Source organism: Ochotona curzoniae, unplaced genomic scaffold (assembly GCF_017591425.1).
Source record: "Ochotona curzoniae isolate NIBS_2020 unplaced genomic scaffold, NIBS_Ocur_1.0 contig_908, whole genome shotgun sequence".
In the NCBI taxonomy this organism is placed as follows: domain Eukaryota; kingdom Metazoa; phylum Chordata; class Mammalia; order Lagomorpha; family Ochotonidae; genus Ochotona; species Ochotona curzoniae.
In genome coordinates this window covers 33,559,170-33,573,825 of record NW_024466607.1, presented here as the reverse complement: position 1 = coordinate 33,573,825, position 14,656 = coordinate 33,559,170, and the positions used below count along the sequence as shown (strand labels likewise).

Here is a 14,656-nt window from a genome sequence, read left to right as displayed (position 1 = left end):
AAGCTGGGATGATTTTAGTTGTCAGGGTTGTAACTGTTTAGGGACCATCAAATAGTCTTAGAGGGTCTGGTGTGAGGAACAAGAGCGTATCCTTACATTCCTCGGGTCCCTTTGTAACTGACTGGCTGGAGCGACCAACAGGAAGAACACAGAACATGCTGCCGATGTTTGGGCCAGATAGCTTTTGACAACTCTTTGATATTGAGAGAGTTGCAGACACTCCTGTTCCCCTGCGTGTGTTTTACAGTGTAGGGAGAGGTAGTAGACCAGTGATCGTCATTCGGGTGTGATTTTGTCCCCAGGAACCCTGGCAGGGTGCAGCACTTGACGTGCTGCCGAGACCCTCCAACACATAGCACAGCACTTGCCCCACCCCAACCACGAGGCCCAGAGAGGTGTGAGACTGAGATCCTTCTAGAAATAACAAGTGTTAAGAAAGTTTTAATTACTTTTGATTTAGGATATCCATCGCAATGTTATTTGGCCACAAAATAGAACTATTGTTTTCTGGTACCTGTATCTCTTTTCTGTACCTTATAGATGGCCTTACTCTACTCAACCCTTAATTTAGTATTAGAAATATTTGTTGGGCCTTGATGTTTGAAGTTCCTTCAATTCTTTGAAATGTGTTTTTTTTTTTTTTTAAGTATTTCTTTTGTGATAGAAGGTGTAATGACAAAGTGGTTAAATGTGTTTTTTTTTAAAACAAGAGTGGTTTATTTGAAAGTCAAAGAACTTTCATCCACTGGTTTATTCACCAAATGACTTGTGATATCCCTGGCAGGGCAGCCCACAGTCAGAGCCGCGAGTGGCAGAGCCCCCACGGACGTGGGTCATCTGCTGCTGCTTGCTTTGCCAGGCACATCAGCAGGAAGTTGGATAGGATTATGGCTATGCTGTAGTATCATGCTTGTTCTTGTTCATTTGTGTCTGAAAATGTGGTGAGCACGGAGATTGTAGCTTCATGAACATGGTTTGTAAGATAGCTTGATACGTCTTTAGGGGAGGGAAAGGGGCATAATGCCAACAAACTGCCAATTTAGTTTGTAGAATATCAGTAAAATTTGAGGCTGATTTCTGATCATTTAAAAACAGGCTAAACGTGTCATTTATGGGCTAAATAAATGGTGAGCTTGTGTGTGCCTCAAGAATAAACATATGCTTAGGCCCGGCGGAGTGGCCTAGCAGCTAAAGTTCTCGCCTTGAACACACCAGTATCCCATATGGGCGCCGGTTCTAATGCCGGCAGCTCCACTTCCCATCCAGCTCCCTGCTTATGGTCTAGGAAAGCAGTCGAGGACGGCCCAAAGCCTTGGGACCCTGCACCCGCATGGGAGACCTAGAGGAAGTTCCTGGCTTCTGGTTTCAGATCGGCGCAACACCAGCCGTTGCAAAACAGTCTGCTGGTTAACTATGCTTATTAGTTCTGTGGGAGCCCACTATTCCTAACCAAGCCAAGTCTGTTGAGAGTTTGAGTCATGCCACGTGTGTGGTACAGTTGCGTTACGGTGGCCTCCCCTTTGGACAAGCTGTGCAGGCAGATTGGCAGCCGTGTGGATGAGGCTCCTTAGTGCTGCTGTTGCTGTGGGACAGCATGGTAACCTGTAGGATTCTCAGCCTGTGTGGAGGATCTATAGCGCCAACCAGGGAGGCTGGGCCACCTCTTGCATTGAACTTCTTTCCCTCTGCCTCCTTGCATCTAAGCTGTAACTGGGAAAATTGTGTTTTTAATATGTTAATTTTTAAAAAATTTTATTGGAAAGGTAGATCTACAGAAGGACAGATCGTCTGTCCACTGGTACACCCCCCAAGTAGCCGCAACGACTAGAGCTGAGATGATCTGCAGCCAGGAGCCTCTTCCTGTTCTCTCGAGCAGGTGCAGGGTCCTAAGGCTTTGAGCCTTCCTCGACTGCTTTATCCCAGGTCACAAGCAGGGAGCTTGATGGGAAGTGGAGTGGCTGGACCAGGACCTGAACCAGTGCCCATATGGGATCACAGTGCATGCAAGGCGTTTAGAGGATTTAGGCCTTTGCACCAGATCTGAATTGTTATTTTTATGGAGAATTATTTCATTGAATAGAATATGTGTGTGTGCTATGACAGGAGCTGAGTGAACTTTACCTCATTGCATCTTGATTTCAGCCCTGTTAAATTAGGCGTGGCTCCATTCCATTTCAAATAATTTGCCTAAGCCTGGAGGAAGTCCAAAGGCCGCTCGTAGACTCCAAAGTCCACATTCTTTCCTTCACACAGCATTGTTTCCCATTACCTGTGAGGGTGGCAGAAGGAAGGATGTGTGGGGAGAGGAGTCTGGGTGGTTTAGTTTAATAGTGGGAATCAGATAGGAAGGAAGAGTTTCGTTTTCTCTGCGGGTAGGGGCATTCTCCCGAGTCCTGGAAGTATACTGATGGCAAAGTCCCCTGGAATTGAGGCCAAGGTCCCTCGGTGGCTCTAATTAAAAGGTGAGCCAGAGGATTTGAGAAGCTGAAGACAAGTGTTTCTAAGGGAAAAGAACTATATAAAAAGAAATACTGTTTGGGAAACAAGGACATTCTTAATACCCTGAAATGTATGATCCTGGTGAATTTGTGACAGTTCAGGTTTTTAATTGTCCATACTGTAGTGATTGATTTCAAGGAAGTGATAAGATCTTGTATGGTTTCCTTACTGCAGTCAGTAACTAGGTGGGCTCAGTGAACAGAAAACAGGCTACACTAGTCATCAAAGCCAGGGGTCATTAGTGGCCAGTTGGACAATGACGTTCTGGTAGAGAAGTGTGGGATGATGGCCTAGTGGCTAAAATCTCCGCATGCACCAAGACCTTGCATGGGTGCCAGTTTGTATCCTGGCTGCTCCACTCCCCATGCCTGATTGTAGCCTGGGAGGGCAGTGGAGGATGGCCGGAAGCCTTGGGATCCTGTGCCTGCATGGGAAACCCAGAAGAAGCTCCTGGCTTCGGATTGGCTCAGCTCCAGCTTTTGCAGCCACTTGGGGAGTGAACCAGTGTGGTTGGAAGATCTTTGTCTGTTTCTCCTTCTTTCTGTAAATCTGCCTTTCCAGTAAAAATAAATAAATATTTTTAAAAATAAATATAAGTAAAATAGGAAAGCGTGATGCTTAATTTGCCTTAGAGATACGGGCATTATCCATTTTAAAAATGAGTTATACATCTAAAACTTTGCAATTTGGGTGCTTAAATTTAGAATATTTTAAAGATTTATTTTTATTGGAAAGTAAGATACACAGAGAGGAGGAGAGACAGAAAGATCTTCCATCCGATGGTTCACTCCCCAAGAAGCTACAACAGCTGGAGCTGAGCCAATCTGAAGCCAGGAGCTTTTTCTGAGTCTCCCACACGGGTGCAGGGTCCCAAGGCTTTGGGCTGTCCTTAACCGCTTTCCCAGGCCACAAGCAGGGAGCTGGATGGGAAGAGGGGCCGCCAGGATTAGAACTGGCAGCCATATGAGATCCCAGCGTGTTCAAGGCAGACTTTAACCACTACACTATTGTGCCAGGGCCTAAACTAGTTAAAGCAGATTTTTCTTTTAGCCATAGTGTGGTTTAACAGGAGACTGTTGTAAAGCAAGGAGACATACGGGTTATGAAGCGGTTTCACTCCTTCAGCTAACCCAGCCCCGAGCTTGGATTCACTACCACTTGCTCAGCGAGTATTGCTTACTGATGACTGTGCACAGAGCACTTTGGAGTGCTCCCGCCTAGGATTAACACAACTTGGGGGAATTAGTGGCACAGTGCTCCGGTCATTAGAGTTGCTAAATTCTCAAAAATGTTTGTCATTCTTAACAGGCAACAGATTACCGGGACAGGCCCTGTCTGGGGGATGGAAAGGCAGCACACAGAGACTCTAGCAGAGCAAGTGGCTGTCAGGAAAAAGAAAAGATGTGTGTGGAAGAAATCACTCTTAAAAACCATATGAACATGCTTGTTGGAGCAAAGAGATCTTGCTTTGTGTGTTTATCTTCGTATACGCTTTCCTTTTTCAAAAATTTAAGATGGCCCAAGATTAAGATTTGTTTCCTTTATTTAATGGCATGGGTTCATATGAAATAAAGCCAACAGTTTAATTAGACATGGTTTATTTTATTTTTATCGATTACATTGCATTATGTGACACAATTTTGTAGGCACTGGGATTCCCCCAACCCCTTCCCAGACCCCCTAGACATGGTTTCTTGATATCTGTAATCGTTACACACTTTCACCTAGACACTATTGAAATGGCAGCAGTAACCTATAAAATGCTTCCAAGAAGATATAAGCAACAAATGTGGTGTCATTAGTAAGGAAAACCAGTGGTCCTTTGTAGGCATCAGAAGCTCTAATGGGCATGGTTGACCTTGTGTGTCTAGTGTATAGTTAAGGCTATTTATAGCTTTTTTAAAGGTTTATTAGGTGGGACACTTGGGATGATCTTGGACACTGAGCTGTTCAGCTCCATATTGACAGGTTAAGTCTCTACAACTTATTGAAACTTCTGTCCAGGAACGCTTTACAGTTTGTTACATGATATTTAGATGATATCATTAAGCAATGAAAATTTGTGGAAAATCTGTTTCTCATCGAGTAGCAGTGCTGAATATTAAGAGTTCATTGCTTACAGACTGTCCAAAGGCAGTGAAAAAAGGGGGGGGGAAGGAGTTTTCCAGTTCCCCCAGCCCTGTTCTTGCCAGAAGGAAGTATAGGGGTCTTAGATGCAGGCGGTGGGATTCAGCCTGTGAGTTGACCTGAGGTTTTTTTTAGCCCTGGCATCCTGTGCCCGAGTCACGTCCCATTGTCTCCCACCCCCAGTCTTACACACAGGTGGCAACAAGCCTGGGCTGTGTGAAGCAGAACCTTCGCAAGAGGAGTCCAAGTGGAGCCAGGTTCAATTCCCAGCCCAGCCACTTAGCTGTGACCCCTGGACAGGTTTCCCAATCCTCGTGCTCCTCAGTGCCTGTTGTGTGAAATGGAGATGGCAGTCCCTCCTGGAGAATCCCTGAGAGCTGACCTGGAGCACCGGGCCCAGCCCCCCATGGACACTGGACACTTCGGTTCTTCCACGGGCAGTCGGGAGCGCACTGCTGAGAGGACGGGAAGAGGTGGGCGACAGGAGGCGCCGGAGCCGTCAGGACAGGGTGACGCCTTCGTGGGGCGCTGTGCTCTTGTGGCCCTCCTGGTCTTTTCCTTCCCCTCCAAGAGGTGCATTTCCTCACCTCGTCCCTTCCCCAGATCTAGAAGTACTGTTGCACTTGCTGAGGAACAAGTGTGGAAAGATGTTAAACCGACTAGTAGGTGCTCGCGTTTCTGGAGGGGTTTTGTCGAGGAAGAGACGAGCCATGACCTCAGCGTTAGGCTGTCACTGGAAAACACGGTGTTTAAAACACGGTAGTACTTTTCAGACAATGCAGGTGATTTCAGCAAGTGCTCCATTTTCCTTGGTAGTAATCAAATCCCAAATAGCCCTAGGCCCTTTTCCTTTGTGAAATTGCGTGTGGTTGTGTTAATGGGGCCAGGGGACGGGCACTAGTTTCTCCATTCTTGTCTAACCCTTCTTGGGGACAAGTGAGAAATGTTGCACTTACGCTCCTAGACTGCAGCTGGGAGTTGGCGTTGACCTTGTTTGCGCAGGCTCTGTCCCACAGATAACTGCTGTGCTGCGGGCGGGGAAGGATTCGGAGCGGAGTGGCCGGTAGCAGAAGCACTGAGGCACTCATCTCGCCTCTGCACTGTGCTGGCTGCAGACGGCAGCCTTGGCAAACCTCTCGCTCTCTCCCCTCTCCCCTCTCCCCTCTTTGTTGTTTTCTGTTTGTGAACATGTCTTTAAGGGAATCGTCCATTCTGGATAGTGTGGCACATTCGTGCCCTTGAGGGTAATTTGCGAGGTAGTAGTAACTTGCTTTCCTTTCAGCTCATCCCAAGGTCTCCTTTCTACTCCAGTCTTGGTGCGTACTATGTACTGAACCAGGCACACATCTAATCTCCAGGTTTTAATCCCTTTGATTTTGCATCTCCAGATTCAGCCCATCAACCCCTACCCTAGCTCTGGAGGAGTCAGCTGCATATCCTCCGACCACTGACCCACTGTTTATTACATGTACTTGTTTGAAAGGCAGAGTTACAGAGAGAGGTGGAGATCTATCACTGGGTCCCTTCTCACATGGCTACAGTGGCCCTGGCTGAGCCGGACCAGAGCCAGGAGCTTCAGCTCAGACCCCAAATACGTGGGCCAACTTCCACTGATTCCCCAGGTGTATTAGGGAGCTGGAACTGAAGGCGGTAGCTTGACCAGCCTCAGCCCTGACCCCTAGAGTGACCTGTTCCCCGGGAAGACAGTCGTGTTTCTGGCACACCTCTCTTGGCTCGGTAGTGTTTGTTCCCTCGGGTTTGTTCTGGGTGATGTTCCCTGCGCTTTGCTGCCTCTCCTTGCTTGCACCCAGTCCTCCCTCCTTCAGTGTACAGCGTGATCCAAGAGACCACTTGGCTTTCAAGTCTTCCTCAGAGCTTCTTGCCCCTTCGGCGATGGCAGAATACAGTCCTTATGGGAGGACGCTTTACACTTCCCTACTATTTTCTGTCGATTCTCAGTCTGCTGGCCTGGACAGCTCCAGGGCGCCTCAAGCTCTCGTCATCTTCCACTTTCCTGACCACTTTTTTGTCAGCTGGGCTGAATGTGGAGCAGCCAGGACTTGAACATCATGTGAGATTCAGGCCCTGTAAGTCACAGCTCAGCTTGCTGCACACACACAGCTCCTGGCCTCCCAACAGGTACTTGGAGTACCTGGCTTTGTGCTGACTGTCTTGGAGACGGAGATGGTAAGAATGAGCTCTTTGCCATGAGGGAAGCTGTGGCTGGTTAGCAGTTACAGGGCATCCTAGTTTCATAGGTATGCTGAAGTGAGGTACATTGTGCAGGCTCTACACACGTGGCTTGTTCTTGAGGCTGTGAGTTCTCCGGGACCACAGGTGATGCAGCTTGCCTGTGGTTCACCCTCTGCTTGGGTTCCCATTTATACCCTCTTCGTTCCTGAAACAGGCTGCTTGGGGTCACACTTACTGGTCTAGTTGAAATGCCCCTTCAAGGTGTGGCTTGTCATAAAGGTGTAGTGGTTTATTTGTGTTATTAACTCTAGTTTTATTTGATTTGGAGCTGGGTATTGGTAAATGGATGGCAGCTTAACCCAAGGTCACGTGGCCTTATTAGCCCCTTGACTGAGGTGCTGCGTCTGCCCTGAGCGCTCACAAGCTTTAAAATGACTTCCTGTCTGTTGTTGTAAGAAACTGAAGAGAAAAACTTAGCTTTCACATTGCAAGTATCTGACCTGTGAGGGGCAGGGGGCCCACATGGAGGATTCCCCACTTCCCGCACATTGGGGAGGCGGCTGCGGGCTCTGAGGTGGCTGGTTTCCTAGCCGGGGCCTCTGCCGCAGGAGGCTCTTCTAAAAAGCCTGCTGAGATTGCCCCTGCGAACCCTGCTGCCCCATCCTGCGTCCTTAGCACCCAGGCCAGCCTTGATGCTGCTGTAACATAAGTATTGTGCCCTGGTAATCTTGCTTCGTCTCGGGAATCATGTCATGTACTTAGCGTGACATGGTTGTGTCAAAGGGCAGCCTTACTTTGTTTTTCCTGGGTTGATGTGTGCGGATCTTCCACACACTCGCCACCGTGCCTGAGCCAGATCTGCTGTGTGCGTTGTCTTCCCCCTGGTCGTCTCCATCCTGGGGTTCTGGCAGGCAGCTGTTTTGCCTAAGGACTGGTTTGGATTTTGAAAGCTGATGTTTGCAGTAGCCCCCTCCATGGTTTTAAATTGTGTACTGCACTTAGTAGCACAATGAACTGTCAGACCCTCCTATCCACCTTGACCAAGACGTTGGTCGCCCTTTGTCCTGTGTCTGTTCTGTCTCTCCCGAGCCATCTCAGTGAGATCTGGGGGCACGACAACAGCGCTCATACATGTCTCGGCCTGGAGGCACCTGCTGGCGAGGGTGGGGAGCGGGCTGCAGCAAGTGTAGAGAGGTGACGCACAGGCGTTCCTTTGTCTGTTTCTCCCTGGGGTATGTGAATGGTCAGGCATCATGAGCAGAGTTGGGCACCACTTAGAATCTGTAAACAGCAGTGCTCGGAGCCAGTGTCACTGGGAGCTTGGCACGATCTGGTGGTTGATGCCACAATGAATGCGTCGTTTGTCGTGGGAGCTCTTCCTGGTGACTGTCAGCCCTCACTCCCTTGGGAGCTGCTCTGAGCCCCTGGTACCTTTCACTCTTCTGGATGTGGTGCCCATGCCAGTCACAGAGCTGCAGGAGAGCAGACCTAGTCGGAATAATTAAATTGAGGAGTGAGTGTCACACTTCTAATTTCATTCTCTTTCCAGGGGATTATCAGTGTTCATTTAATAAAATGAGATTAACCCTCCACAACAGAATACTTGAAAGCTGTCTGTCAGTGTCATCTTGACAGCTCAGAAGGAGCCGTGTCCTCGGCAGCCTTGGGACCCACGCTGTGCCGACTGGGGGCCGTGTGTATGTTAGCACATGTGTGTCAGCAGTATCCAAAGTCGGGAGAGCAATCCAAAAGTGACCAAAAAATATTTATAAAGCAAACAATGATGTATCTGTTTTTGGCTATTTTAGGAAACCTCGCATCAATTCTCAGCTGGTGGCACAGCAAGTGGCTCAACAGTATGCCACCCCACCACCCCCTAAGAAGGAGAAGAAGGAGAAGGTAGAAAAGCCGGACAAAGAGAAAGCTGAGAAGGACAAGGAGATTAGTGTCACCAAGAAGAACACCAACAAGAAAACCAAGTGAGTTCCTGGGTGGCGAAGTGTGCAGTGTGTGGCTGGGCAGGTGGACCCAAAGGACCTGCTAAATGCTCTTTTGTATCCTCTCCTCTCTTCCAGACCAAAGTCCGACATTCTGAAAGACCCTCCTAGTGAAGCCAACAGCATACAGTCTGCAAATGCCACGACAAAGACGAGTGAAACGAATCACACCTCAAGGTACTTTGAAACCGAGAGGGGACCTTGCCCTTAGGATGTTGCTTCCATCAGTCGCGACTGGCGTGGTGGTTTTGTGCTTGCGGCTCACTACACCAAGCAGTGTGGAGGGGGAGGGCCAGGTGGCTGCTGACCTGGTTATTATTTTAAGCTGCCTTTGTGGTGTTGTGGCGCGGATCAGAGAAGGGCCAGCTGGCAGCAATGCCACCACGGTCCACGGGACTGCTGCTGCGGTCACTGCCCTCCGGCCGGAGCCTCAAGCCCACACTGCTTGGCAGCCACGGTGTCAACAACTGTACGCGTTCTTCCTACTCCACTGTCTTAATTGGCTCTTCTTTTTTTTTCCAGGCCCCGGCTGAAAAATGTGGACAGGAGCACGGCACAGCAGTTGGCAGTGACTGTGGGCAATGTCACCGTCATTATCACAGACTTTAAGGAAAAGACTCGCTCCTCCTCCACGTCCTCCTCCACAGTGACCTCCAGTGCAGGGTCCGAGCAGCAGAACCAGAGCAGCTCGGGCTCCGAGAGCACAGACAAGGGCTCCTCCCGCTCCTCCACGCCAAAGGGCGACATGTCGGCAGTGAACGATGAATCTTTCTGAAGTTGCACATGGAGTTGTGAAAACTATGAATCAGGGTATGAAATTCCAGTGCTCCACCTGCCCATGCTGCGTGCACCTGGAGCATCTTCTGTGGACACCGACCTCTTAGTGATGCTGCCATGGGCATCTGGCCACCGCGGGATTTCACACCCTGGCGATTACTCTTGACACTTTTATGTATTCCATTGTTTTATATGATTTTCCTAACAATCATTTATAATTGGATGTGCTCCTGAATCTACTTTTTATAAAAAAGAAAAAAATCTGCTGTGCACAATTTTCCATGTACATTACAACCGGTTTTTGTTTTGTTGCGGGGGGGAGGGCTGGGAGGGGGAGGGAACTTTTATTTATTGTGTTCACAAACTCCATCCTTTCAGCATATCCTTTTAAGTTTAGTTCTTCAAGTTATACTATGTACTATCAGTTTTGATATAACTATATATATATAAATATAAAATTATATCTAAAGGGTTATTTGAAACCGATCCACGGCAGCGCTGGTGCTTGATACACTGTGAAGTGAACACAGCATTGAACAGCCACACATCTGGGACAGGCTCTTCTATGAAAGTGCTGAGATCCAGTGAAAGTCAGTTGGACATGAAGTACGTTCCAACCCACGTGGGAACTGGACTCGCATCTGTCTAAAAGAGTGTACTGGACGATATAAAAATATATATTTTTTCAAACAATGTGATCTCAAATTTCAAGACTGCTCCAGATAGCCTGCATTTGCGATGGAATAACTGACAAATCACAAGTGGTTTAGTTGGGAGGGCTTTGGTCACTCAGAAGTAACTAAACCAGCTCCAGAATGCCAAGTATTCGTGTACATTACGGTTACATGTTAACATTGTTGTTCTTACATTAGCACTCATAAAAAATATATGGTATTTTGTCCCTCGAATTCCATCCGTGTTCCAGATCTCTACTCCTGTCTGAAGGTAAATCTAGAACTTGTCTCTTAGTTTTAGAATTGAACCAGTTGAAACTGTGTTTTTGGCCCATAGGAAGCAGCCCCTTGTCCCACTTCTCCACGCGGCCTTGCAGTGGCAGTTCCCTGACTGCGGCGTGTTCGCCTCCTGCCCCCTCACTCAGCAGACCCTCCCTCCCCAGTTGTGTTGTGAGAATCCTCGGCCTTTTCCTTCTCAAAGCCTACCGTGGTCTGTTTTACGGAGCAAAGGTTGTCCACCACACATCCCCTGCGACGTGGAGCTTCTCGGAGTGCAGAGACTTTTCTCGATTCCCTGCTGTACGAAGAACTCAAGTAGCAAATGGCTTGAGCTGCGGCCGCGGGAGGGGCAGGGAGAGCTCGCCTTCCGCCCGTGCTTCAGCTTTTCCCCTCAATGTAAAGATCACTTGGATACACTTTTTGAAGTTTTTCACTTTTTTTTTTTTTTTTTTTTTTGCCGCCCCCTTTACTGTCTTGCAAAAAATTTCAAGACACCTGTAGGATGATTCCACTTCCACTCATTCAAAAACAAAAATTCTTGTACTTGGCTTCTGTTTGGGTTTCGATTTGGATTCTTTGGCTTGCATTCATGCCAGTGAAGTGTGTAGAACTTGGGTGATTGCAAACAGCAGAACTAGCTGTCCCCTTCCTTTATTTGATCATACTTGAAGGGCTCACAGGAGGGCGGGTAATGCTCCCCGTGTTTTGTGGAGGGGTGGGGAAACCTGGTTTGCTTAACCAGAAGTAATTTCTTGACTGTGGAGGCAACAAATTAAAAACAATTAACAGCTTGGATTGAGTAGCCAACAGGAAAGGTTCCTTTCACATTTACATTAAAACTATTGTGTAGTCGCTGATTCCATACTTAATCCTGTTCTGGACGGTCTGGGTTACGAAGCAGTGCCATTGGTTGCTGTGACCCCGCTCTGAAATGCACGGACAATGTTCCCCCCCTTTTTAAAGTCATGCTTGTGTCTGGGACGCAAGCTATGCTTATCTTTTTAAATACGTTTTTTAAAGTATTTATTAATGAACCAAAGGAAATTAGATGCTTCCCATAAGCATCAGAATATATGAAACATAGTGATTTGACTATGAATTTTAAATCCGTGTTTTGATATTAGTGGGATATTGCAAAGACATTCCTTCTAAAATTTTAATAGTCCTTTTATTAAGGGTCTCAGGGAGGGTAAATTAGTCAGCCATATTTATTTTCCAGAGGTATAAGGAATTGCTAAGTTTTTTAATTAACTTTTTAAAAGAAAAAAACTTAAATGCCACCACCAAACTCATGTGGGTTGCACTGCTTTTTGAACCAATTAAGTGTTGGTATGCACTTTGTTCAGAAATACTGTGTACTTACTCAAAATTAGTTTCATGTAAAGTGATTGGACCCCTTAGATTAGTGGAAAAAGCTGATTAACCAGCTACTCATAGGCTGCTAATTAATTCATTGCCAATGTCTTGGTTCTTCAGTTTTGCCTCCATGATAAATTAAAGAATGGGGTGGGGTGAAGGGAGGGGGAGTAATAGCTCAAGAACGAGGAGGAGCCACAGGCCGTGCCCGGTGTCACAGGAGCAATCGGGTGGGCAGGGCCAGCCCCTCGGCCACCACTGTGCGCTCTGTTGGCGCAGTGAGGGGTGGGCACTGTGGGTTTTGGATTTCTGAAATTGATGACATCCCTCAGGCGTGCATTCTGGAAAAAAAATGAAGTTCCTGTAAACTTCTCTGCATTTGCAATTTGCCCTACAATTAGTAGGCAGTACACAAAAAAAATACTAGTGTAGAAGATGAAGATATCTTAAAAGAGGACCAGAAATACTTGGTATTCAGTGGCACAGAAAGCAGGTTACAAAGCAAAAAGCACAGTGTTAACGCTTGCAGTTTCCCGTTTGTTTTACTGCCACACCGTCTCACGTCTCCGTGTGCGTGTGCACACGTGCAGCTTACCTGACTTGCTCTGCTTGAGTCATGCAGCTTTAAAAACAGCGAAGACACCATGACACCCACGACTCGTGTGCATCAGAACCTTTCCGTTCCTATCTGATTATTTAAACAACATTGGCGGAAGCTTCTGTGAGTTTAGTTCCACTAAGATGTTTCACCTGCCTTATCAAGACCATTCTCAGTCTTTTTTAAGCTACCGTATCTTAAATTATTGAAAGTTTATTAATTGCTGAATATATAACCTTTGCTTGTATGTAACCGGAAATGGTTTAAGAGCCAACATTTAGAGTATGACAATGGAGCTGAACAGTTTTTAACGCGCAAGCAGTTCTGTTCTTGTGTATGACTTGTAACCTTAATTTACTGTGTAAAGATGGTTACATTATTTCCTTAGCTTTGTTTGTTGGAGACAAATAGAGAATGCTTGTTAAGTATGTCAAAACATAATCTTATCTTGTGAATTTTTGTCAATGTATTATACGAGCTATATTTTTTTTTCCTTTGCCCAGAAAGACAGCTTGTCTAGCGCTTCTGGAAGTTTCTGCTCTGCGGCGTCTTTAGAGCTGACGATCTGGTGGGTTTGGTTTTTCTTCATGCTAAAGTGTCAGTTGGTGGTTTTGTGAACTGGTCAGAAATTCACAGGTCTTAAAGGTTTGGGGGAGATTTCTATCGGACACTGCTCTTTGTCTAGCAAATAAAAGATGTTAATATATTCCTGTTACTGGCATGTGCACGACCATGTTATTAGAAGCCACTTTATCATTTTCCTGCTTTAAATAGAAATGTCTATTTATGAATTCTGCTTGTAGTTTTTTCACAAATAAAATAGTAAAATTTACCTTGGGAATTTATTTTTTATGTGTAGATGTAAGCCCTTAGACAAGAAATAGTGGCTACATGTACCCAGCCGTTGTAATGTGGGGTGTTTCCATTGTTTAGCATTTGAGGTGTTTTGTGAGAAAGTGAAGTTGCTTTGGCCCACGTGCCTCACGCATGCATCAGAAGACACAGGTGAGCAAGAGAATTGCCAAAATGTGGAAGAAAACGAGCTGCTGGCTCTGCGTTCTGCCGACTGGGTGTGGTGATGTGAAGTGCAGGTGGTAGCTAATGATGGCTTGTCCCAGGCCTTGCAGCAGCCCAGCCCCCTCCTCCCCCCCAAAGGTGGTTCCTCAAAAGAAAACCCGCTTAGGACCCCCTGTGCGTGAGTCCCCCTTGATGCTATAACAGGGTGGTACTGTTGCAAAGCCGTTCCCGCAGAGCCCACCGCTGGGCCATGCGTGCTGCACGCCAGTTCCTGGTGCTGTCAGCGAGTCATGGAACCACTTAGGAGGACCCTGCAAGATCCGTCTCCGAATGTTCTTTGCCCTGGGCCTGTACGCAAACCAGTGCTGTTGAGGGAGACAGGACTAGTGCAAGGTTCTGATTGGTGAAGCCTGCTGACACTCTGTTCTAGTACCCTCAGTGCCCGGTTGGTGTCCGGCCCCAAGTTCAGCTCCTCATGAGCAGGAGGGCTCAAAGGAGAGGGCTTGGGTAGTGTCTGATGTTTCCCACAGGAGTCTTTGGATACTAACGGGTAGTGATGCTCTCAGCTTTCTGTCGTCGGCACTGCTACCATCCTGCAGGGGATGACGGGAGCTGCCTCTTGCAAGTGTAGATGGGCAGTGAGTGCCCTGCCTCCTCGGTGGAAGAATGCAAAGTGTTGTGCGAAGAGTAACTGTTCCCGTACTGTTCCCATCCTGAGCAGGAATGGGAACCAAGGCTTCTCTTTGCTCCTCAGTGCAATGCCAGCAGCGACAAAATGTCAGCTCTCCTCGTGCACAATCCCATCCATGGCCAGGCTATGGTGGCTCATGATGGGGTTCTTTGTGTGTTGTGTTTCCTGAAAGATTTACTTATTTGGAAGAGTGACTGGTCTTACAACCACTGGTTCTCCTTAAGTGGCCCCAACAGCAAGGACGGGGCCAGGTGAAGCAAGGACTGCCAGTATTCCAGCCATCTGCTGCTTCTACAGGCACATTAGCAGGGAGCTGGAGCGGAAGCAGAGCAGCCGGGACTAGGAACCAGTACTCCAATATAGCATGTGATGCCACAGGTCAGCCCCTCACTGGGAGGAAGTGCCCAACCTGGCATGCTGCCGTCAGAGTCCAGAGGCGTGGAAATGT

The 14,656-nt window shown here is 47.5% G+C and overlaps 1 protein-coding gene across 2 annotated transcripts in view; it reads left to right on the top strand.

Annotated features, from left to right (window-relative positions):
- Positions 1-13,332, top strand: part of LOC121165848 (RING1 and YY1 binding protein) — a 66,136-nt gene extending 52,804 nt beyond the window's left edge. The window contains exons 3-5 of one of the 2 annotated variants that reach the window (XM_040994828.1): positions 8,628-8,798; positions 8,895-8,993; positions 9,339-13,332. In XM_040994828.1, the coding sequence (XP_040850762.1) occupies positions 8,628-8,798; positions 8,895-8,993; positions 9,339-9,591 (523 nt within the window). In that variant the 3' untranslated portion in view covers positions 9,592-13,332. The remainder of the gene's footprint in view (positions 1-8,627; positions 8,799-8,894; positions 8,994-9,338) is intronic. The other variant, XM_040994829.1, reaches the window with a different exon arrangement.
- The last annotated feature ends 1,324 nt before the right edge of the window (positions 13,333-14,656 follow it).